Raw genomic sequence first — 22542 nt, 5'->3', positions numbered from 1 at the left:
TACTCTTCACTTAGAATTTCTGGTTTTTTCACTGACCAACAGGAATAGAGAGGCACATCTAGGATGCCCCAGCAAAAACCATATTGCCTACCTCTTATCCACTAGTCCCATATATGTACATGCATATGCATGTGTGTGTGTGTGTGTGTGTGTGTGTGTGTGTGTATGCATGTATATATTTTTTTCATTTCAAGCTGACTGAATGCCTGCAGCATCTTAGCCGAGTGTCTCTGGGCGGGACTTCATGTTTTGTGGCTTTGAAGAAATACCGTGCAGTCCAGACTCATCACCCAACTCCAGAACCCCAGACATGTGTGTGGGAAGTGAACTGAGGGTCTAAGAAAAATACGAGAACGCGCTGACTCTTGTAAAACTTGTAAGTCGTTTTAATGGAAGGCAAGAAAAGTAGAAAGATGCAAAAAAAAAAAAATGAGTATTTACTTTTCATGCAACAAAACTTTCATGAGTGCCAAGCTAGGGTTGGTGTCCTGCTAATCCCTCGAGATGCGTTAATAGAAGAACTGCAGGGAGTGCGCCATTTTAAAAGTTTTTAGAGGTCCCTGGGAGCAGAGAGGAGAAAGGAGTCCTTGTGTCAGTGAGCAGTTAGCCACCGCTGTGGATCCACTAGAACCAAAGTGTCAGGGATTCCCATGGAAAGAAAACCAAGACACTGGCTTCTCTTCCCCTGGACGTTGCCTGTTAGGACCTCAGTTTCCTTAACTGTCAGATGACGATAATGGCACCCACTCCACCTTCCTCGTAGAGGAAAGATATCACATCATACAATGTACCCCACAAATATGTGATGCTACTTTTAATTTTATGCTCGCGCCAAGCCTGGTTGTGTCCCTTAAGGCCTGATCCTGCAGGGTCTCCCTGTTTCCGGGGCTCCATCTTGTGACACCAGAAGCCCGATGACTTGGTCAAAAGGAAACCTAAAGAGCATGGCACCTGGATTTTATTTATGTGCTCGTTAATTTATTTATTTATTTATTCATTCATTCATTCATTCATTCATTCATTGCATACAAGCAGAGGAGGAGCAGAGGGAGCAGGAGAGAGAGAGAATCTTAAGCAGGGTCCACGCCCAGCGCTGGTCGGGGCCAGGCGACTCAGGGCTCTATCTCACACACCATGAGATCAAGACCTGAGCCGAAATCAAGAGTCCGACGCTGAACCAACTGAGCCACCCAGGTGCCCTGACCCCTGGATTTTATGTCAAAGACTCGCAGAAGTAAAATGACTAGGTAGACCGACAGTGATGTAGCCCTCTGACATCAAGATATTTTATAGCCATGGACATTCATTCATTCATCCAGTAAAATTTACTAAGAGCCTACTTTGTGCCAGGGGCGAAGTATGGCCCGGGGGTCTTATTTGTGATGAAAGCACACGCAGCTCCTGATGTCATAAAGCTAGTTGTCTAGCAGGGGTCATGGATAATAATTTTAAAAGCATACTAATAGCTTATGGTTATGACTTCTCAAGGTGACAGGAGGAAAGGGATCGGAGGCAAGGCTGGAAAGGTGGCAGGACCGGACGCGGGCCCCTGTAGGTCATGGTATGGATTTTTGCTTTTAGCTTAAAAATCCATGGAGGTTTTAAGTAGCACAGTGGGAGGTGGGGGCGGGGTGGCATAGAAACATGATCACACTTTGTGTTTGAAAAGGTATTGATTCCTTTGCGGGAGGGGAGGGTGTTCACTAAGCATTTACCGCGTGGATATCTCCATCTTCTCTAACCATCCCCTGGGTTGAAGCACTTGGGATTAGTGCCTCGGCTTTCCATGCCGGGAGCGTTTTAGAATCCCCTGGAGGATTTTTTAAAATCCAGGGTCCATCCCCAGAAATCTGGATTTAATTGGTCAGAGATAGAATTGGAACATGGCTTTTGTTTGTTTGTTCCCAGGTGATTCTAAGTATCTTCAAGGTTGAGACCTTGGAGACCACTCCAAGGTTCAGTGGAAAGCACAAAATGGGTCCTCAAAGTGTGGTCCCAACATCAGCATCACCTGGGAGTCTGTTAGAGATGCAGATTCTTAGGCCTGATCTCCCATCGATGGAGTCAGAAATGCTGAGGCTAGGGCCCAACAGTCTGTGTTTTAACAAGCCTTCTGAGGGTTCTGAGGTTGACCCCAGGGTAAGAAGCACTAAACGGTAGAGGGGTCACAGGCGAGAGAACCCAGAGCCTGGATCTGATTCTAGATCTAGCTGTAGAGAAGCCCTGTGATGGGATGGGAGCGAAGGGCACACAAATCATTAAACTTCTCTGACCCTCAGTTTCTCACCTGTGAAAAGAGCAGGCAGGATTGGACGAGCCCAAAGGTGGTCTATGATGTTAAGGATTTATTATCTGGGCACACTAAACCCAAGAAAGTTTTTATAAGGTACTTTTACAAAATCTATATATTTTTTTTCCTTTTTTTCAAGTTTTATTTAAATTCTAATTAGTTAACGTATAGGATAAAATTGGTTTCAGGTGTAGAATTGAGTGATTCATCACTTACATACGTACAACACCCAATGCTCATCACAAGTGCCCTCCTTAATACCCTACAAAATCTGTCTTTCTATATAATGGCAGTAGAATGTAGTCATTGTAGGAAACTCAAAAAGTGCAGAAAAGAAGAAAGAAGAAAGTAAATGTCCTTTAAAATATCTTCACCCAGAGATGACGGTTTCTTTCCTCCAACAGTAAGGTATGCTGGAGATATTCTGGTGTGTTTTCTTCGGATATGCTCCGTGAATGTACTTAAGAAAGTGAGAGTCATACTAAATAAGTTTCAAGAGGCTACTTCTTACCCAACTATTATCTCAGGAGCGTATCCCTTCATCATTAACAGTTATTTTAATCATCTTTGTTAGTGCCTACGTGATAGTCCATTACATGTTTTTACACCATAATTTAACCTCTCCCTATCGCGTGTGTAAGCCTTTTCTCATTGCTTGGTACTATTGTTACGATGAATATCTATCTCTTTACCTATGTATCTTTTCTACTTAATTCTTGGTCTGAAGACCTTCTTAAGAGAATCCTGGAAATACAATCGTCGGATCAATACACATGAGACATTTGATACGTTGCCAACTTTTCCCCCCAGACTCGAGCTACTTCACGCAGACATAGCCAAGTATCCGAGAGCTCTCCTCACGACCCCCTCGCCAGCCTTAATAGTATTGATTTTCATTTCCTATACCTCCACGAGGCAACAGCTGCCTATAGCTGCAGGGTAGTGTTTGCATCAGGGGCAGAGGTCAGGCTTTCTCGCTCCCTAAGGGGGACTCAGACTCCAGGGACAGAGAAGTGAGAGAGGCCCCAGAAACCTAAGAGCTGGGGCTGGAAGAGTGAAGAGAGATTCTCCAGGAATGGATGGTGACATTTTCAATGAACCCTCCTAAAAACGCAGAGTGGACTTTACTTGAAGTCTGTGGAAGAATTGCAGTTTGGTGAGAAATCACCTTTTCTAGAAATTGGTACTAAATGAGGCAAAATGTCATGGTCCCCAGAGGTGGGCTTGCCTGAGCCAAGGTGGAGAGGGGCTATTGGGTGGATGAATTCTGAGGTCCCGTCTGGGTTTATGATGCTAGGTGACTAAAGTCAGCACAGAGGGAAGGGTCTGCCTCTTTCTCCCACCATCTTTCTCTCCTGGGCACTTTACATGCACACGAGCACCCCAGTGGGTTTCGTTTTCCCACGTCTTCCTGCCCACCGACCCACCATTGCCCCCCTCTCTTCATCTGACACCCTTCCAACTGCCTTCTTGTTACCTGATTCTTTCTTGGCTTTGGGATCCAAACCATAGAAAAGAGGACGGTGAGAGGCCATAAAAAATAGAATCCCAACCCTTATTTATAAAAAGGGAAAAAGGAAGTGGTAAGCTTATTTCACTATTTATTTATAGTCCCACCTACTTCCAAAAGTATCTTAAGTAGTGCCTGCTTTGGAAGAAGCCTCCGGGAAAACAACATTCTCCTCTGTAAAAACCAGACCAGGGAACACCAGGCCTGGGAGTTGCTAATGGTTAACAAGGGAGATGAGAGGAATTTTGGCAATTAACCCCTGGATGTTTTTAAATGTGGGCATTATTTGAATGAGGCTGTTTAGAGGGTGATTAAAAGCATAGATTGATTATTTACCCAAAACAACTGAAAATAGGTGTTCAAGCAGAAACTTATTAGCAGCATTATTTACAAACAGCCAAAAGGTGAAAATAACCCAACTCGTCAACAAAATGTATTATATCCACACAATGGATTGGTATTCAGCAAAAGTCAGTGAAGTATTGACACATGCCCTGATACAGATGAACCTTGAAAACATTTTCCTAAGTGAAGGAAGCCAGACACAAAAGGCCATATATCGCATGATTCCATTTATATGAGATGTTCAGAATAGGTAAATCCATAGAGATGGAAAGCAGATTGTGGTGACCAGGGGCCTGAGGAAGAGGGGAACGGTGAGGGACCGCTTAATGGGTGTGGAGTCTCATGCTGGATGATGGAATGTTCTGGAACTAGATAGTGGTAAAGATTGCAGAATATTGTGAATGTACTTAATGCCACTGAATTGCTGAATTGTACACTTTAAAATGGCTAAAATGGTAAATTTTGTTATGTGTATTGAATCACGATAAAAAATAAACGTATTCTTAGCAAAAAAAAAAAAAAAAAGAAAGCCCAGACCTAGTCAGCTGTGCCTGGGTTCTAATCCCAGCTGCCCAGTTCCTCTCTGTAACGTGGGGATAAGTATAACAGTACCTACCTCATAAATCTTAAATGAGTCAAGCTACGTGAAGTACATACGTGCCACATGGGAAGCGTACTGTAAATATTTGTGTTATTAACCTAACCCAACTATTCTCCACTGGGGGCAGTGCTGCCTCAGAGGAAAACTTGGCAATGTCTGGAAAGATGGTTGCTCACCACCGTTGGGCGTTCTGATGGCATCTGTGAGTAGAGGCAAGGGGTGCCACTCACCGTCCTACGATGCACAGGACAGCCTCCCCCAACAGAGGATTATCTGGTCCCAAGTGTCAGTGGTTCCAAGGTGGAGAATCCCTGATTTAAACAGAGCATGCGGGGAAATGTGCTCCCTCCAACGGACGTGTGGCTAAAAATAGGTCAGACAGAAATTTTTGTTCGAAAGGACTGCCCGCCAAAGTGCGACGTGCCCACCATGTATAGAGAACATGTATTAGTCATTGTGGGGGATATAAAAGAGGCCAAGGCACCGTCCTGGAGATACTTGGGTGAAGAAAAGCTCTGTGTGATGGAATTATCTGAGAGGGAAGTTTTACCAAGAGATGTTTGTAATCGTTTTTCCTGTAGTAGATGGGTGATCTGGGGTCATCCACCCTACGCACAATAATGCTCACTCAAATGCCAGCATTTCTGGTTCCTTGTAAAGATGCATCTTAAGTGACCAGTGTGTCCAGCTCCTTCACGCATCTGAATGGGTCTTATGTTTGGGCAAATTGTATGGAACGAAGATCTGAAAAACAAATCACTGTCACGAATAGAAATCAAAATTTCTTGTTGGAAGGGCACAGACACGAGAAAGTATCAAATTTCCTTATATTCAACCGCCATATCCCAAAAGGAGAAAGGAGACCCGTTTTCCGACTTTCCATTTAAAGAGGTGTCTTATCAGATTCTAAAACCGTATCCCCGTATAATTAGCCTAGTGTAGGTCACAGACTCAGTTCTTACACAGAACGGCTCACCGTCTAAAGGTCTCTGTGGACCTGCCAGCAGTGAAGACTTGGGGAAGGACCCTTGTTCCTTCTGTCTTTTTGCCTTCAGGCTAAGGATTACAAGCCTCTCAAAGATCTGCCCTGCCTTCACGCAATCCCTGTGGATGGCACATGTCCTTTCCAGGGGGGCAATGGGAAGGAGGAGTCTGGTGGGGCCCATCGGGAAGGCAGATCCCTGGAGGTTCAGGTCCTTGGAAGCTACTGCATGGTGATGGGGGATCATAGGTACATCTTGGCAACTTACAGTCACTGCCTACCATGGCAAGGAATTATATTAGATACGCTTGACCGTGAATCTGACATGGAATGTGTCACAGTGACTTCTCAATAGGGCAAGGACAGGTATAAAGCACTCTAATGTAAGACAGAAAGGGACGACGTGCAAGAAGGAAAATGTGGGGGAAACCCTATGGGATCTCAGAGGAGCGTGTTGGCTTCTGGTGGGGAGTTTGGAGAAGCCCTTTTCGGAGAGGGCGGCATGTGGGTGAGAATGCGAATGTTTTGGGGCACCTGGACTTGTAAAATGATACCGCAGTATGCTAAAGAACGGAGCCGGCCACCCAGGTGAGTGTGTCAGAGAGAGACTTTGTAGGATTTGTGGAGGGGAGTGGAGAGAAAGGCGTGAGCTGGGTAGATGGAACTGAGCTCGTGAAAAACCCCCCATGCCCCAACACCATGAGGCCGTGGAGAGTCACTGACACTTTCTGGACAGGTATAAGTGGACTAGGAAGACGACTGTACAGCTGGGTGTGAGGTGTGCTGCGGAGAGAGCGTGGGGCAAGAAGGGGAAGAGGGGGCAGGCTTGGCCAATCGTTTAGAGCAGGACACGATGGCAGGATGTGGCACCACATCGGCTCCCTTGGGCGCCAGGACTGGATGTTCGGGAACCCAGGTGCTGGACACAGATACTCTGGGCTCTAGTCCCGGGCTGTGCCCCGTAAGCCAAGGGCACGTCCTCAGGCAAATCGCTTCACCTCTCGGTGCCTCAATCTCTTCATCCAAAAACATGGGAAGAGAAGTCTTGTTTGTCATACACATGAGCTGCACAGTAAATGAATAAGGGCGTCTAATACGTTCTGAATATTGTCTGGCCCAATAATGATATCGTGCTCAGTGGTTCAACATAAAGTTGGCTCTTGTAATCCCTGAAGGTAACAAGGGTGACCTGGAAGGATGCCCTTTGGAACCAAGGTGGGATGACGGTCGTTGTCAGGAATAAAGAATTAACACGGGAAAACACTGACCTTGCATGATGCTTCACAAGGCTGCTTGGAGGGGCTGGGGTGTGGGGCCATGTGTCAGTAGAAGACAGGATGGCTTCCGTGGACTGTATATCTACATGACGGTCCAGCCCTCTGCACTCTCCTTGCACCCTCGTTCCAACAGCATTGATTTTACCGTCAGGCATCGGCTGCATTAACTTTTGTCAGCAGATCAGGAGTACTCCCAAGACACAATGATTTCCTCACTGCTCTAGTGGCGAGACCCGGGACTAAAAACTTTAGTCCCTAGTGAGACCATCAAACAGATGAAGCTTGAAAACCCATCGGGAGCATCAGGCTTAGGCCCTAAAAGAATGAACATTGAAGGGGTTATAGTTCAAATAAAAGCGACTTTGATGTTTAGGTTTGAATGAAGGAATAGTGACTTGTCTGCATGCGTGCGGAGATGGGGGGGGGGGGGGGAAGAGAGACAGGAGGGTGCCTTGGAGCAAGACACCCTACCTTTTATGCTGAAACTCTGGTTGTAGATGGAACTCTGTGCCGAAGTGCCATGCTTTTTCTGTGACCCATTCACTTTTTAGACTGTTCTAATTCAATGCACACAGAAGAATAAAAATTAAGCTTCGAATGCTAGGGCAGATTTTTTTTTCTAAAGGGAGGCAGGCTTTATCCCTATAAGATTAAACAATCATCAGGGTTTAAAAGGTTTAATCTGCCGGCGTTCAGCCCAGGATGGGGCTCAGAGCCCCCAGAATAATTGGATACGGCATCGGGCTTTGAACATCAGAACTAGTTGTGTGTGTGTGTGTGTGTGTGTGTGTGTGTGTGTGTGTGTGTGTGTGTGTGTAAGAGAGAGAGAGGGAGGGAGGGAGAGAAATGTGCAAGCAAGCACGAGAGGTCTCTCCTGTGGCAGGAGGAATAAAGCTGCCTGCCCCTGCCTCCTCCATTGAGCCCTCAGTGGCGACAGGATACAGCTTCTGGGGACTGCTGTGCTCATGAATGTGTGCTATTGTTCCAGGCACACGTCGGCCTCAAGAAATAGCACAAAACAGCCCCGTCCTTATTCAGATGCAGAACCCCCTTCATCACTCAAACCAGCCTTTCCAGGTCACATGCCGGAGGCCTCTGCAGACAGGACGCAGCTGCCTCAAATCTGCTGCCTAACATTAGCCGCGGTTCAAAAAACCTGACGGCTCTGAGCTTCACGGTGGAAACTAGAAAGATGTGGGGTCCAGGCGCTAGGTTCTCCGAGGAACTGTGGCTGGAGAATGAGAAAAAATGTGCTGTGGTTCGGAAGCCTAAGCAAGGCAGGAAACGCCAGGAGCTGTTGGCCGTGGCCTTGGGGGTGAAGGTGGGAGTCAAAGGCAGTTTTCTTTGGCCCCCTCTCAGACTCTTTGCCTGTTCACAGATCTCGTCCCTGGTCCGAAGGGCCGCCCTCACGCACAACGACAACCACTTCAACTATGAGAAGACACACAACTTCAAGGTAAGCAAGCCTCTGCGCTCTTTCTTCTGTTACTAAAGGGCAGGTGGAGAGGTGCGGTTGATGGTTTCCGTCCCCCCTTTGATTATAAAGTAATGAGACAGCAGATTCCTTTGCTTTCCACATCTAGTTGCGTGCACAACATGAGACCTTTGCTTTGCATCAAACTGGAGACCTCAGACAGCCGTTTGCCTGATGCCTAGAAACACCTATATGTATGTTAACTTAGTCCTGGAGACCTGGGCTCATTTCCTCTCCATATCCCCCCGCCCCGTCCAGCAGAAGAAGAGCAGAGCACGCCCGATCTCTGCCACTGGGAGATCTTCTGATGAACATCGAGCAGTACTTTTCCACTCGGAGTGGCTCTAAAGAATATTGCTGTCTCTGAGGCACAGAAAACCATTGCCCATTTCACATTCTGTGTTTTGTCTTTGTTTTCAGGGATGCTAACTCCTCTGGTTTATGTGTAGACGGCTGTGAATAGGACAGGAGATGCCATCCAGTAGCTTTTGCTTGTGCTCTGGGTACGGGGTGGGGGGGGGAGCACCCCAGCAGCCTTGCCAGGCTCCCCTCTCGGCACAGCCTTGATCCTGCTCACCAGACCAAACAAAAAGATATGGGAAGCTGGTGGGAGCTTTAGTGCATACTCCCACGTGTGTTTGTACACTGGAAATACTGCTATCTTCATTTCAGACTAGCCCTTGTAGAAAAAGAAAAGAAAAGAAAACAAAACAAAACGGCCTACCATCAGAAATCACGGCCTATTTCCTTTGCCCTAATGTGTTTTCCAAGAAATGGCTGGAGGAGATTCCGATGCCAAATTGGCCTGGCCGGAGATGTGGTTGAGTGGAGGGGACACAGTGAGAGGTTTTGCCCCAGCAAATGGGCTGACGTTTAGACACTGGTGAGAGTGGAGACTGAAGGATCCAGGAAGAAAAGAAGAGGCGGGGGCGGCAAATTGTGAATTGTCTTCTTTTAAAAAAAAAAAAAAATTTTTTTTAATGTTTATTTATTTTTGAGACAGAGAGAGACAGAGCATGAGCGGGGGAGGGGCAGAGAGAGAGGGAGACACAGAATCCGAGGCAGGCTCCGGGCCGTCAGCACAGAGCCCGACGTGGGGCTCGAACTCGTCAACCACAAGATCATGACCTGAGCCAAAGGTGGACGCTCAACCGACTGAGCCACCCAGGCGCCCCGTGAATAGTCTTCTTTTTTTAAACTCGTTTCCTTTAGAACCAGTAGCCCAAGTAACTGTTGAAGGGACTAGATAGCCCTTCACCAGAGGTGACCAGGGAAACCTATTTTATTCTGTCGATTTTCAATTCTTTGTAAGGACAGATATGTGTCTATTAAGTAAACACTCGTGTCTGTCGGGTCCGTTTGCCCTGCTGCTAAAGCGAGGGGCTTGGGCATCTGCATGCTGTAATTGAGCTGAGGAATGGAATTATTCAGCCCTCCATATTTAGCCTGAGGATGAAGACTTGTATTCTATAGATCCCCACTGACGCCAAGGCTCTAGATATTTCTCCTGTGGCTGAATAGTGACGGCTCTCATGGGGAGTACAGAAAGCCTCGTGTTTTTTTCTCTTTTCTGTTTTCTGTATTTACCCTCATTAATATTTTTGTCTTAAGAAAATGTTTTCCTGACTTTGGGCAGAAATCCTGGTTCTTTGCATCCTGTGGATGTACTACCACGGGTTGGGAAGGTGGATCTTCTTGGACTTGGCAAATTCTTTTCCTTCCTCTTGAACACACCAGCGCTTCTGGCTTTGAGATGGAATTGGAATTCTGCCCTCACCGCGATACGTGCTTGCATGGGGATAGCTTCTCCCTCGGCGTACTGTGCCTGGGCTTGTGTCTTGCGACAACTAAATGTTTGGTCGATGTACACTTCCAAAACTGATTTCGGTTTTTTTAATCTTAGATCTCTGATTGGGAAAGGAGGACATTTGAAGCAAAAAAGGCAGCTGAGACTTAGTTTCCTACGTAGTGCTGTTGCTAACACGCGATCTGTATTAATTACTTATTTACCACTGGAATCCATCAACAGCTCTTTCAGTGTTTGCTGGAAAAGTCAGTATCTACTCGGTGTGATCCCTTCTAACTTACAGCTATCGAGACAAGAAAAGGTAGAGAGCAGACAAGTTGTTAGGGGAAAGTACGCAAGGCAGACAGGAGCGTTTCTCTTCCGTGTGTAAATAGACATCTTCAAGACATGGCAGACCCTTGAGTCTCTGTGTCCGTTGACCGTGGCTTTCAATGGTACTGCCCGTGCCACTGTCCTGATGGATGAGTGGCAGGGCCGGGAGGGGGTGGTTTCCTCTGTCACTCCTCACCCCTGCCACCCTCATTCAGCCCTCTCCTCACCCCCAACCAATTTGAAGTGGAAATTTTGCATGGTCTTTAGAGGAATACTCCAAAAGCTGGTCAGTGCTATAAATAGAGCAGCGGGTTTTTAGTAATCACCACTGAATCAACCAAACAAAGAAAAACTCTTATCAAAAGGCCCCTGCCATCTGCTTGAAATCAGCATAAAATTAAGACATAAAACACAAACTTGTTCTTTATGCTGACATCTAAGAGGCTTTGTGCAGAAACTCTTGATTTGTAATTCGGGTTATTATTTTAGAGTACTACGTGATTAGTATAGCGTAAGTGTTCAATACAAAAAAACAAATAATCGCATTTTCACGCTCATCAGCAAATAAGGTTTGCTAGACCCTGGCTGTGCTCTTGCCTAGGGGGTCCTACGAGAGATTCCAATCTGCCAGCGGATCTAAATGCCTCACCCCACAGCCAGATTTTTTTGCCCCAGTAAGGACTATGCCTCCAGGTAAAAAGCGGCCTCCTGGCTCTCTCCAGAAACTTCATGAAGAGGAATGAATAGAAACTCCCACCCCTATACACTTTGGGAACTTAACTGCCAGAAAGCCCCCAGGCACTGCTCCTAGGTGCCTACCTACTGTCCTTGCTGTTTAAACAAAGCATGTCTAAAAAAAAATTTTTTTTTTAATTAAAAAATTAAAAAAATAAACAAATCATGTCTAGGAAAAGACAGAAGTTAGCTCTGGGAAGAAAAGCTTTTGGAAGCAAATTAAAGTTATACTTCCTCTCATGCAATAATTATGTACTTTTCATATGCAGATATAGTTGTTGCTCATTTAAATCCTAAATTCTCTGGGATTACTTGCACATACTGGGAATTAGGAGGTATTTGTTGAAGAAATTATGAAATTGACAGGATCTTATCTAAAATGAAAACCCTTTGGGGCGCCTGGGTGGCACAGTCGGTTAAGCGTCCGACTTCAGCCAGGTCACGATCTCGCGGTCCGTGAGTTCGAGCCCCGCGTCAGGCTCTGGGCTGATGGCTCAGAGCCTGGAGCCTGTTTCCGATTCTGTGTCTCCCTCTCTCTCTGCCCCTCCCCCGTTCATGCTCTGTCTCTCTCTGTCCCAAAAATAAATAAATGTTGAAAAAAAAATAAAAAATAAATAAATAAAATAAAATGAAAACCCTTTGATAAAGGAAGAGACACTCCTTTAATTCATTTTATATCTGCATCTCTGTTTATCTAGTAGAGACACTCTCCTGTACGTAGAATATCTCTCTTTGAGATGGTCTACCCTAATAACACCTTTTGGCTAAGCTCCAAAATCCCCAGAGCCCCAACAATCTGGATGGCTGTCCTTCCTTCCTTCCCCACTTAGCACAGCGATGATGTAGCAATGGTCAGCTTAGTACTCCTGGCCATAGCTTGACCTTTGGAAAAGAGCTTAGTTCTATGAGCCTCAGTTTCCTTATCTATAGAATGGGAGTGTTGTAAGGCTTAAAGAATACACGTAAATCACTTCCAGTCCGTGGCACCCAGTAAGGTGAGCTTCTATTATTTTACTATTCATCTTTTTGTCTCTCTCATCTCTTGCGCTGTAATGTTCAGCTTTCTCTGTCTCTATATTTCTTATTTTCTTTTTTTTGGATTTATTTAGAGAGAGAGAGCGTGTATGAGTGGGGGAGAGGCAGAGAGTGAAAGGGAGAGAAAGAGAGAGAGAAATCCCAAGTAGGCTCTGTGCTGTCTGTGTAGAACCCGACTCGGCGCTCCATCTCACAAACCATGAGATGATGACCTGAGCCGAAATCAAGAGTTGGACGCTTAATCGACTGAGCCATCCAAGCACCCCGTTTCTTTTTTTCTACCTTACTTCTCCATGCCCTTCTTTCCTTTTTTCTATCGTCTGTTTCTTCCACTCTCATTAACTACATGTAACAGAAAAATGCAAGAGTGCTCTGGGCAATGCAAATGACATGAACGAAAACTTGGGAGTCAGAAATGAGCCAGGAGTGAACAGGGTGCTCCCTGTTTGGGAGACCATCGAGGAGGGAGGTGCTCACTTCACATCTGGGGTGGGCCAGATCCAGGGAGACGGATGACCCTGGGCATTTTCTCCACTCCTCCCACTCGGTGCTCAGCCCTCCCAGTCTGCATGTGCGCATACATCACTCCTTCCTTCTACTGAATTCTCTCCCTCCACCCAAACATTGCAGGACCACTCTTCTCTCCTTACATGGAATATGGATGGAGAGCAGAGGCCCAGAAAATTCTAAAAGTTGAAAGGCAAACCACTCGGCCCCACCCCACATTTCCCATCCCCTGTCCACCTCCCCGCCCTCGCCCCGTCCCTCCCCTTCCATCCCCTTCCTGTCCCCCACCCATCCCTTGCCCAGCCTCCTCCCAGCTTTACTTTTCTCCATAGCACTGACCACTGGCACGATACGTATTTACTTGCAGGCTCGCCTTCCCCTTACCAGCCGGAAACACTCACCCCTGGGGCTAGGGACAGGGGTTCGGGTCTGTTTTCCTTTTGCAGAAACCCCAGTGTCCAGGACAGGGCCTGGCCCAGAGCAGGCTGTCGGTAGGTATTGGCCGAAAGGACGTGTAGCAGGCATCTCACGGCCCTGTCTACCTAAGACTGCACGTTCTCTCCCCACTGGCCACCCCACCGCACGGTTTGCCCTTGGGCGTAGCTTATTACACTTGTGTTAGCTGTGCTCAAGCCCTCGCAGGTGTGGGCCCTTGCCAGGTCCACTAGGCTGTGCCAGAGAGACGGGTCGTATCAGGGTGTGCCAGGCCAGCCCTCCTTCCCCATCTGGCCAGCGGGTCTGGCTGGGCAGGGCTGCCCAGTGTCTTATACAGGGGGGAAGGGGAGGAGACTCATGCCCGGGCTCACTGTTGTTGTCCCAGCTTCTTGTGTGGCGACTCTCAAAAGTGGCCCAGTCTGGACAGAAGTTAAATGGTTTCTCAGCGTACCCTTTTGTGTCCCCCACTCTCTGTAGACCAAGGCTACATCAGTAGCACCCAGTTCCCACGTCCACGAGGGATACAAGCAAGCTCATTCAGCAGGCTCCTTGTGCACCTGCCTCCCCAACGCGTAAGATCATGGGATCCTGCACCAGGGTTCAGGAGTGGAGCTGTGGCCAGGGCACCTGTCCAGGGGCAGCACCACCACCTTGCCGTTGGGGTCATGTGGCCCATTCACAGTTTCTGTGCCTATCATTCCTTTTTGCATTCTCATCAGTCAGTGGTCATGTGCTTTGGAACAAGACATCTGTGCTTTCCATATGCAAACCCCTCTCTTTTCCTTGTCCTTGACTTCATAAGAACGTGTGAGCCCTTCTTTGTCCCTACTACTTTGCCTGTCTTGTGTTCTCGTGGGCACGCAGTGGCCCAGTGCCCTTTGCTGCCCGTGCTGATCCCACTTCTTTGTGCTCCGGCAACGGGGCCAGTTGGATATTACACCTGCAGGAATCAGCTTCAGAAAAGGCCATTTGGGCAGACTTCATCACCTTGGATATAAAATGAAAGACCCAGGGGCACCTGGGTGGCTCTGTCGGTTAAGCATCCGACTCTGGTTTGGGTCATGATCTCGCAGTTCATGGGTTCGAGCCCCACGTTGGGCTCTGGGCTGACGGCTCGGAGCCTGGAGCCTGCTTCAGATTGTGTGTGTGTGTGTGTGTGTGTGTGTGTGTGTGTGTGTGTGTGTGTCTGTCTGTCTGCCTGCCCTCCTCCCCTTGGTCACACGCTCTGTCTCTCTCTCTCTCAAAAATAAATAAGCGTAAAAATAATGTAAATGGGTCCTCTTGAAACCAATAGCACGGCGCCTTTATCCAATGCAATTTCATTCATGGCAGGGATTTCAGGCAAGAGAGGAAACCATTTTTGGACACGGTTCTCACATAGGCGAGGGCCTTCTCTGCCTGTCAGGGTCTGACTAAAAGCTTGTCTTATTCCTCCTTGACCTGTTTTCATGTAAATATTGGAACACCGTCATTGTAAATCCTTTACAAACCATCGGAACCTGGTGGAAAGAGGATAGATTTTGACAACAAACCCTTGCTTAGGCCACACACCAGGGCGGTGGCTTGGTTAAGCTGTTACACAAATGTAAATCATCTACTCATGAGTCTGACCCATATCAAGTGCGTAGCTGTTATGAATTTTATATTTTGTTTTATTCCAAAGAACATATCAAAGGGGCTATTCTAAATGACTAAATGGCTGATTCTGGCATTTTAAGTCCAGAGAAATACTCCTTTTGTGTTTTGTGAGGAGAAAAAGAAAAGCACCAATGATCACTGTGCATATTCGTTGGGTCTTTTTCAAAGTTCTAAGATGGGGAAACTATTTAGATACGCAGTTTCTTATTCAGCGAATATGGACTGAGGGTCAGCCCTGTGCCAGGCACTACCAGGTACAAGAAAGACCAGTGGAGACCTAAGAATGTGAGCTCTTCTTCCACTGGGAGGTGTTCAACCAGAGTGCTTCTCGCCTAGACATCTGGCAGGGTCTAGAGACATGTCTGATCCTTATAACTGGGATGTGCTAACGGGCTGTCTAGTAGAGGCGAGAGATTCTGCTAAACTTCCTGCAATGCCCAGCACGTCCTACAAGTCCCGACCACAAAGAGTGATCTGGCCCCAACGTCAGGGGTGCTGGGATCGAGAAAACACGCACTAGACCATGGAGAAGCACTGGAGGATTGGAGGGCAGGGCATTGTCACAAGAATATTGGTGCTGATACCCTGATTAACCTGGGAGGAAGTGACCACTAGCTCATGTCACTTTTTGCAGTGGGGAGATACCCGAAAAATTTTGTGGCAATCAGTGTCCTCGAAATTAAATCCTTTTTTAAGGCTACGAGAACAGCTGCTGAATAGACAGATCTGGGGGATGAATGGTATCTCGGTTGACACACCCAGCCCTCAGGCACCTCTACTGAGCAGGCTTTCTGGGGGGCGAGCGATTCCCCTCGGATATTTACATTACATCTGAAAAGGTTCACGTCAAGGTCATTATTTCATCTGATCTCGCAAGAGGGAAAAGTCCAAAGTTTAACCTAATTTCTCATGAGTTAATTTGTCACATGATTATGAGAAAAGCAGTAAGTAGATGACAGGAAGAACCCTTGGCTGAGCCCGGGAGGCCAAGTGCAGCTGACCCCCTGGGTGACTACAGACAAGCCCTTGGGGTAACTGGGCAGAAGCTGGACTACCTGACCCCCAAAACCCAGCAACTTGTAGCTGGAAGTGATGTTAGCCACCTCCAGCCCCCTCTCCTATGCTAAGACAAAGCTGCCTTTGACCCAAAGAATCCTTTTAAAATCAAAAGAATAAAGTTCTCATTAAAAAAAAAAAAAAAAATTTTTTTTTTAATGTTTATTTTTTAGAGACAGAATGCGAGTGAGGGAGGGACAGAGAGAGCGGGAGATACAGAATCTGAAGCAGGCTCCAGGCTCCCAGCTGTCAGCACAGAGCCCGACGCGGGGCTCGAACTCACAAACTGCGAGATCATGACCTGGGTCAAAGTCGGTTGCTTAACTTACTGAGCCACCCAGGCGCCCCTAAAGTTCTCATTTTTCATATAAACAATAAAAACTACCAGCTGAGGCGATGTGGTTTTAGTTTATAGCAATGAGTCTCTATCAGGGTTATTCTGCCCCTTGGGCACATTTGGCAAAGTCTGGAGACATCTGTGGCTGTTCCAGCTGGCGGGTACCACTGGCATCTAGTGGGTAGAGGCCAGGGATGCTGCTAAACAGCGTACAGTGACGATGATTTATCCAGCCCGAAATGTCCCTAGTGCCAAGGTTCAGAAATCTTGATGGCTGACGGACACGGAAAAGCACGACTTTCTCAAGTGTAGCGCGTCACAAAAAGCACTTTCTCTTTCTTACAGTCTAGAACCTGATCTGAGCTGATTACACACTTGGATGGGGTCTGCGCTGACCCATCGAAACACACTAGTTATGAAACCACGAGGGAATACTGCCTTCCAGATTCAGCAGATGTGAGACAAACAACATCCTGCTCATTTAGAGTCAAGTCAGGGGATACTCGCTGAACGCCTGAGATTTTTCTTGACAAATCTGGCTCTTGTTTGCACTAAGTGGCCATTCCTGGGCTATTTGTCAAACATACCTTATCTCCCGTAATATCATCTTTTTCTGTTTGGTGTGGTTTTGGAATCCCAGGCAGACCATGCCCAGTATAATGGTCTTGGACCGACATTCTTCCTGTCTGGGGTATTTTCTTCCTGTCTAGGGTATTTTAGTTACTGCCTTAAAGTTGGCAAAATGTCCTTTTTTCTGAAAAGATATTCTTGAAAATCAATAAACTTCACAGAATGGAAAAAGCTGATCAGTGATTTTTCAAGATACGGGGTATTTCGTTGGGAGAGTAGCCATCATAACTCAACCCTAAACAGAATGCGTTCAGAGAGTGACCTCAGCCTTACATCTAGTCTACTGTTTAGAGATTGCCCTTGCGGACCCAAAAGAAAATTGAACAATAGATCAGCCATGAAAATAAACAGTGTGGCCCATCACAAAGAGGAAATTCGGCAGTGGGCCTAAAATAATGTTTAACTTTATGTTCCCCTCTGTCCCCATTTTGTTTTATTTCTGTGGGAATGTGCATTTGTGGGGACACAGAAGTTTTTTTGCTATTCAAAAAACGTCTGTCTGCATTTGTTTGGCTGAAGAAATGAGATCGAAGGCGGTGGGGATGTACTGATGGGAAAGGATGTTGGTCAACATGGGCAGGGCCAATAAGCATTGAATGCATATATATATATAATTATAGCTAGTCTCCTAACTTCTAAATATTCTATTTTCTTTTTTTAGACATTGTGTTTTCATTTTTACCCCAAGGTATGGAGATATTTCCCACGCAATTTCTTACCCACTGGAGATATTCCAGAAAAAAAAAAATTGTCACCCCTTTTTTGCATGACCTTTCAAAAACCAAGCCCACCCTCACTGGCCTCTGGCGATGCTGTTTCCCATTCTTAGAATGTCCTCCCTAAGCCATCTGCCACCCCAGTCCACACAACTTCCCCACCAGATTCTGTCTTTCCCAGTCTGGTGAAGTCTTCTCCATCCTTGAAAACTCCGTTCAAGTATCACTTTCCCCCCGGACTTCTCAGGAAGAATCTATTGTAATCTCTGTTATACTACCATAGGATCATTATTTATGTTGCCTATTTATTCTTACAGATGAGATCTTTGAGCGCAGGGAGGTCTTTCCTCCTCTGATCCATCAGACTTTGTATCTCCAAAGACTAGTACAGTGCCAGGTTCAAAGTAAGCAGTCGGCATGTAAGTCTGAGATACACGAGTGAATGATGAGTGGGTGGACAGGTGGATGACATAGGAAATAATTCATCTCTCTGACCTCCTTTTCCCACTAATTTGTAAAGCCACTTCTGAGATACACCAATTCTCCACGGATGTGTGACTTTGTGTCTGCCCTTTCTGCTCTATGCTACTGGTCTGGTGGCCCATCCTGCAGTGTTTTACTTTTTTGTTACTATAGAAGTCTTGGTGTATGGCCAGAGCTATTTTCCTACATTCTTTTACTTATTCAAAATTATTGTGAATAGGGGCGCCTGGGTGGCTCAGTCGGTTAAGCGTCCGACTTCGGCTCAGGTCATGATCTCACGGTCCGTGGGTTCGAGCCCCGCGTCGGGCTCTGTGCTGATGGCTCAGAGCCTGGAGCCTGCTTCGGATTCTGTGTCTCCCTCTCTCTCTCTCTGGCCCTCCTCCACTCAGGCGCGCGATCTCTCTCTCTCTCTCTCTCTCTCTCGCTCAAAGATAAACATTAAAAAAAAATAAAAACAAAATTATTGTGACTCGCCTTTTCGACTTTATTCTTACGAGTTTTAGGACCATCTTGTCAGGTTTGGTGAAAAGTACCATGGAGGTTTTGACTGAAATTATATTGGATTTATAGACTTTTGGAGGAGAACTGACATATTTATCACACTGAGTAATGCTGTGCAAGGATATAGACTATCTCTCTTCTTATTTATGTCGTTAGTGTCTTTAGTTATTTGCTAACTAGTTTAGATTTTGTTGTAAATGGAGTCCTTAATTTTATTGTTCAATAAAATGAGGTGTTATTTATGTATAGTAATGCTTCTGATTTCTTTATATTGCTCTTAAATTAAGGAAACTTGATGGCCTGTTTCTTCTTTCAGTTATATATTTCTTTGTCTTACTTTATTATGCTGGCTAAATTCTTCAGGATAATGCCCAAGAGAAGCATTCATAGACCGCCCTATCTTTTTGCTGACTTTGAAGGAAATTATTCTAATATTTCATCTCTAAATGTGATGACCATTATGCGTGTGTCAGAGATACCTTTAATCAACTATTTTTAAGAGAGTTCCCTCTATTCCTAGTATGCGAAGTGCTATTGTTGTGAATGGATGTTGAATTTTATTGATTGTTGTATTCTAATTTTTGAAATGATTGTGTGGTTTCTCTCTCTTGTTATTGTGGTGAATTCTAGTGATGTGTTATCTACTTTAAATCCCTGAAATAAGCCCCCCTTGATATGACATTTTTTTAAATATAACACTACATTCAGTAAGATCTTTTTTTAAGGATTTTTACATTTATGGTCATAATTGAAATTGACCTATAATTTTAGTTTCATGGTCTGGTATAGTTTTTGAGTCAAGATTGTATTAGCTCATAAAGCAAATGCTGGACCTTTTCTTCTTTTTTTTTCTCCTCCAATCTGGAATAGTCTATGTTAGTTAGAGATGATGTATTTGTTAAACATTTGATAAAACTTAAGAAAATCATTAGGGGGGCACCTGGGTGGCTCAGTCGGTTAGGTGTCTGAATTCAGCTCAGGTCGTGATCTCACAGCTTGTAAGTTCGAGCCCCGCATCGGGCTCTGTGCTGGCAGCTCAGAGCCTAGAGCCCGCTTCGGATTCTGTGTCTCCCTCTCTCTCTACCCTCCTCCGCTCATGCTCTGTCTCTCTCTGTCTCAAAAATAAATAGACATTAAAAAAAATTAAAATAAAATCATTTGGGTTCATTAACTATTTGAGGGTAGATGCTTTACTACAGATTCAATTACTTAATGGATATAATTGAATTTGGGTTTTCCATATTAGTTTGGGTAATTTTTGATAATTTACACTCTTTACAAAAATTATCCATGTCAGGGGTGTCTGGGTGGCTCAGTCAGTTGGACATTGACTCTTGATTTGGCTCCGGTGGTGATCTTATGGTTCGTGAGTCCGAGCTTCATGTGGGGCTCTGCACTGACAGTGTGGAGCCTGCTGGGGATTCTCTCTCTCTGCCCCTCCCCAGCTTGTACTCACGCTCGCTGGCTCTCTCTCTCCCTCCCTCCCTCTCTCTCTCTCTCTCTCTCTCTCAAAATAAATAAACAAGCATTAAAAAAAAAGTATCCACATCAAAAAAGAAAATTATCAATGTCACAAAACTTTTAATTTTTTTAGTATAAAGCTAGTATTCTCAAGATTTATATTTAGTATCTTTACTGCATTTGCATTTATGTTCTCTTTAGCACTTGTGTTTTTCTTCTTGACCAGTCTTGCCCAAAGTTTGCCTATTTTATAAATCCTTTTGAAAATCACCTTTGAGGGGCGCCTGGGTGACTCTTTTGGTTAAATGTCCGACTTCGGCTCAGGTCATTACCTTGTGGTTCATGGGTCCAGCCCCGTGTCAGGCTCTGTGCTGACAGCTCAGAGTCTGGAGCCTGCCTCAAATTCTGTGTCTTCCTCTCTCTCTCTGTCCCTCCCACGCTCATGCTCTGTCTCTCTCTCTCTCTCTCTCTCTCTCTCTCTCAAAGATGAATAAATGTTAAAAAAAAATTAAAAATAAATCACCTTGGAGGTTTTTTATTCTTTTTATTTTATCTTTTCTTTCTATGATTCTGTTTGGCAATAATCTTTATTATTTTGTGTTTTACTTCATTATTTTTCTAGCTTCCTAAATAGTATGGTTAGCTTATTAATGTTAAACCTTTAAAAAAATTCCAACCTATACTTTTTAATACAGGCATTGAAAGCTTCTATACCCCCACAAGGAGTGTTTTGTCTTTCAATTCCAAATATTTGGTAATTTCCATTAAGATTTTTTCTTTGCTAATTTTTTAGAATTATTTTAAATTTCCAAATATACTGGGGTTTGGCTATTATTGATCTTTAATTTTATTGAATTATAGTCAGAATATGGCCTGTATTGGGTCAGTTCTTTTCTGTAGGTTGAGGCTTGCTTTGTGGTCAGTTTGTGTACACATTTCTTGCATTTTTTTTAAACAGTACATATTCTATAAATTATTGGATATGAGGTCCCTTTTGTATCCAGTATGTTAACTTAACCTATTTGATCTATTAATTTCTGTGAATAGATGTTAAAAACCGTTATGATTATGGGTTTGTCAATCTGTCTTCGGTTTCTTTCCACTTTTACTTTATATTTTTTGAGACCATGTTGTCATGTGCATAACAGCTCAGGACTATTATATCTTTAGGGTAAAATTAAATCTCTAATCATTATATAATGACCATCTTTATCACTAATAAAAAAAAGTATAAACTTTATATCAGGACATTTGTTTGGGATTTCTGTTGGCTAGCATTTGCTAGGCATGTTTTTTCTACCCCTTTACTCTCAACATTTCCATTACATTATGTTCTGAGTGTGTTTCTTGCAAAGGCTTTTTGAATATCTGCAAATTTCGGGCTTTTATTTGGTGTTAGAGCCATATGTGTTGTGATTAGAGACAAATAAGGATTTTTCACACACCCCCCATTTACTGTGCTTTTTTTATTGCTTTGTTTTCTTCTTTCTTGCTTTTCATTGGCTTAATCAAACCTTTATTTCATTTTCCCTTAGGCATTTTATAGATTCCATTCCACCCTTTTTGTGTATACTCCCAAAATCTAATACACGTGTAATTAACTTAAAATCTTCCTTACTTAGTTAATAAGTAGCTCTATGTACATATCCCAAATGATGAGAACCATAGAATGCTTTGACTTTTTAAAGCCCCTCCTATCTTCCATGCCATTTTTTCACTCTGTTTTTCAGTGCCCTGAAATTAGTCATCTTGTTATTGTTTTATGCAGATAGAGCTTGATTAGATTGACCCCTTGCTCACCATGGCTTCTGGAATCCTGTTCTTGCCACTAGGTTCAGTATGCTTCCTGCAGATGTATATACCCCTTAGTATTTCTCTGAGTAAGGATCTGTGCGTGAACACCCTTGGCATTTGTCTGGAAAATACTTTTATTTTATCCCCACTCTGGAGTACAGAAGTTAGGTTGGCAGTAATTTTCTCTGAGCTCTTTGATGAAATTTTTCCATGATCTTCTAGCTTCTTTGTGCTGAACGGAACTGTTTTCATCATAATTGCTGTCCTTTGGCAAAAATAACTGGGTTTTTGTGTGTTTTTGTTTTGTTTTGTTTTTAGGATTTTGATTGTTCTTTGGCATTCTGCAGTTTCTTTAAAATCTATATAGGTTATATTATCTTTTTAATTTACCATGTTTGAGACTCAGTTAGCTTTTCTGAATCTGGAGATGTTGTGCTTTTACTAATCCTAGAAAAACCTCAACTGTTGTTCTTTTTGAATATTGCTTCCATGTATGACCTAAACCTCAACATCTCTCAGCTTTTCAAGATCATCCCTCCCTCACTCCCTCTGCTCTACATTTCCAGCCTCTTGTACCTGTTGTATCAATCCCATCAACAAGTGAGCATGCCCTAAT

General features: G+C 44.6%; 1 protein-coding gene across 1 annotated transcript in view; it reads left to right on the top strand.

Annotated features, from left to right (window-relative positions):
• CHN2 (chimerin 2) overlaps window positions 1–22542 on the top strand; it is a 304184-nt gene that overhangs the window by 260909 nt on the left and 20733 nt on the right. The window contains exon 7 of the mRNA XM_086693622.1: window positions 8384–8461. Coding sequence (XP_086549748.1) covers window positions 8384–8461 — 78 coding nt within the window. The remainder of the gene's footprint in view (window positions 1–8383; window positions 8462–22542) is intronic.

The sequence above is a fragment of the Puma concolor genome, chromosome A2 (genome assembly GCF_028749965.1).
Source record: "Puma concolor isolate L17-30 chromosome A2, mPumCon1.1.hap2, whole genome shotgun sequence".
NCBI classification, from domain to species: Eukaryota; Metazoa; Chordata; class Mammalia; order Carnivora; family Felidae; genus Puma; species Puma concolor.
Note: the sequence above shows the minus strand (reverse complement) of the source record. Positions and strands in the feature narration are given on the sequence as shown.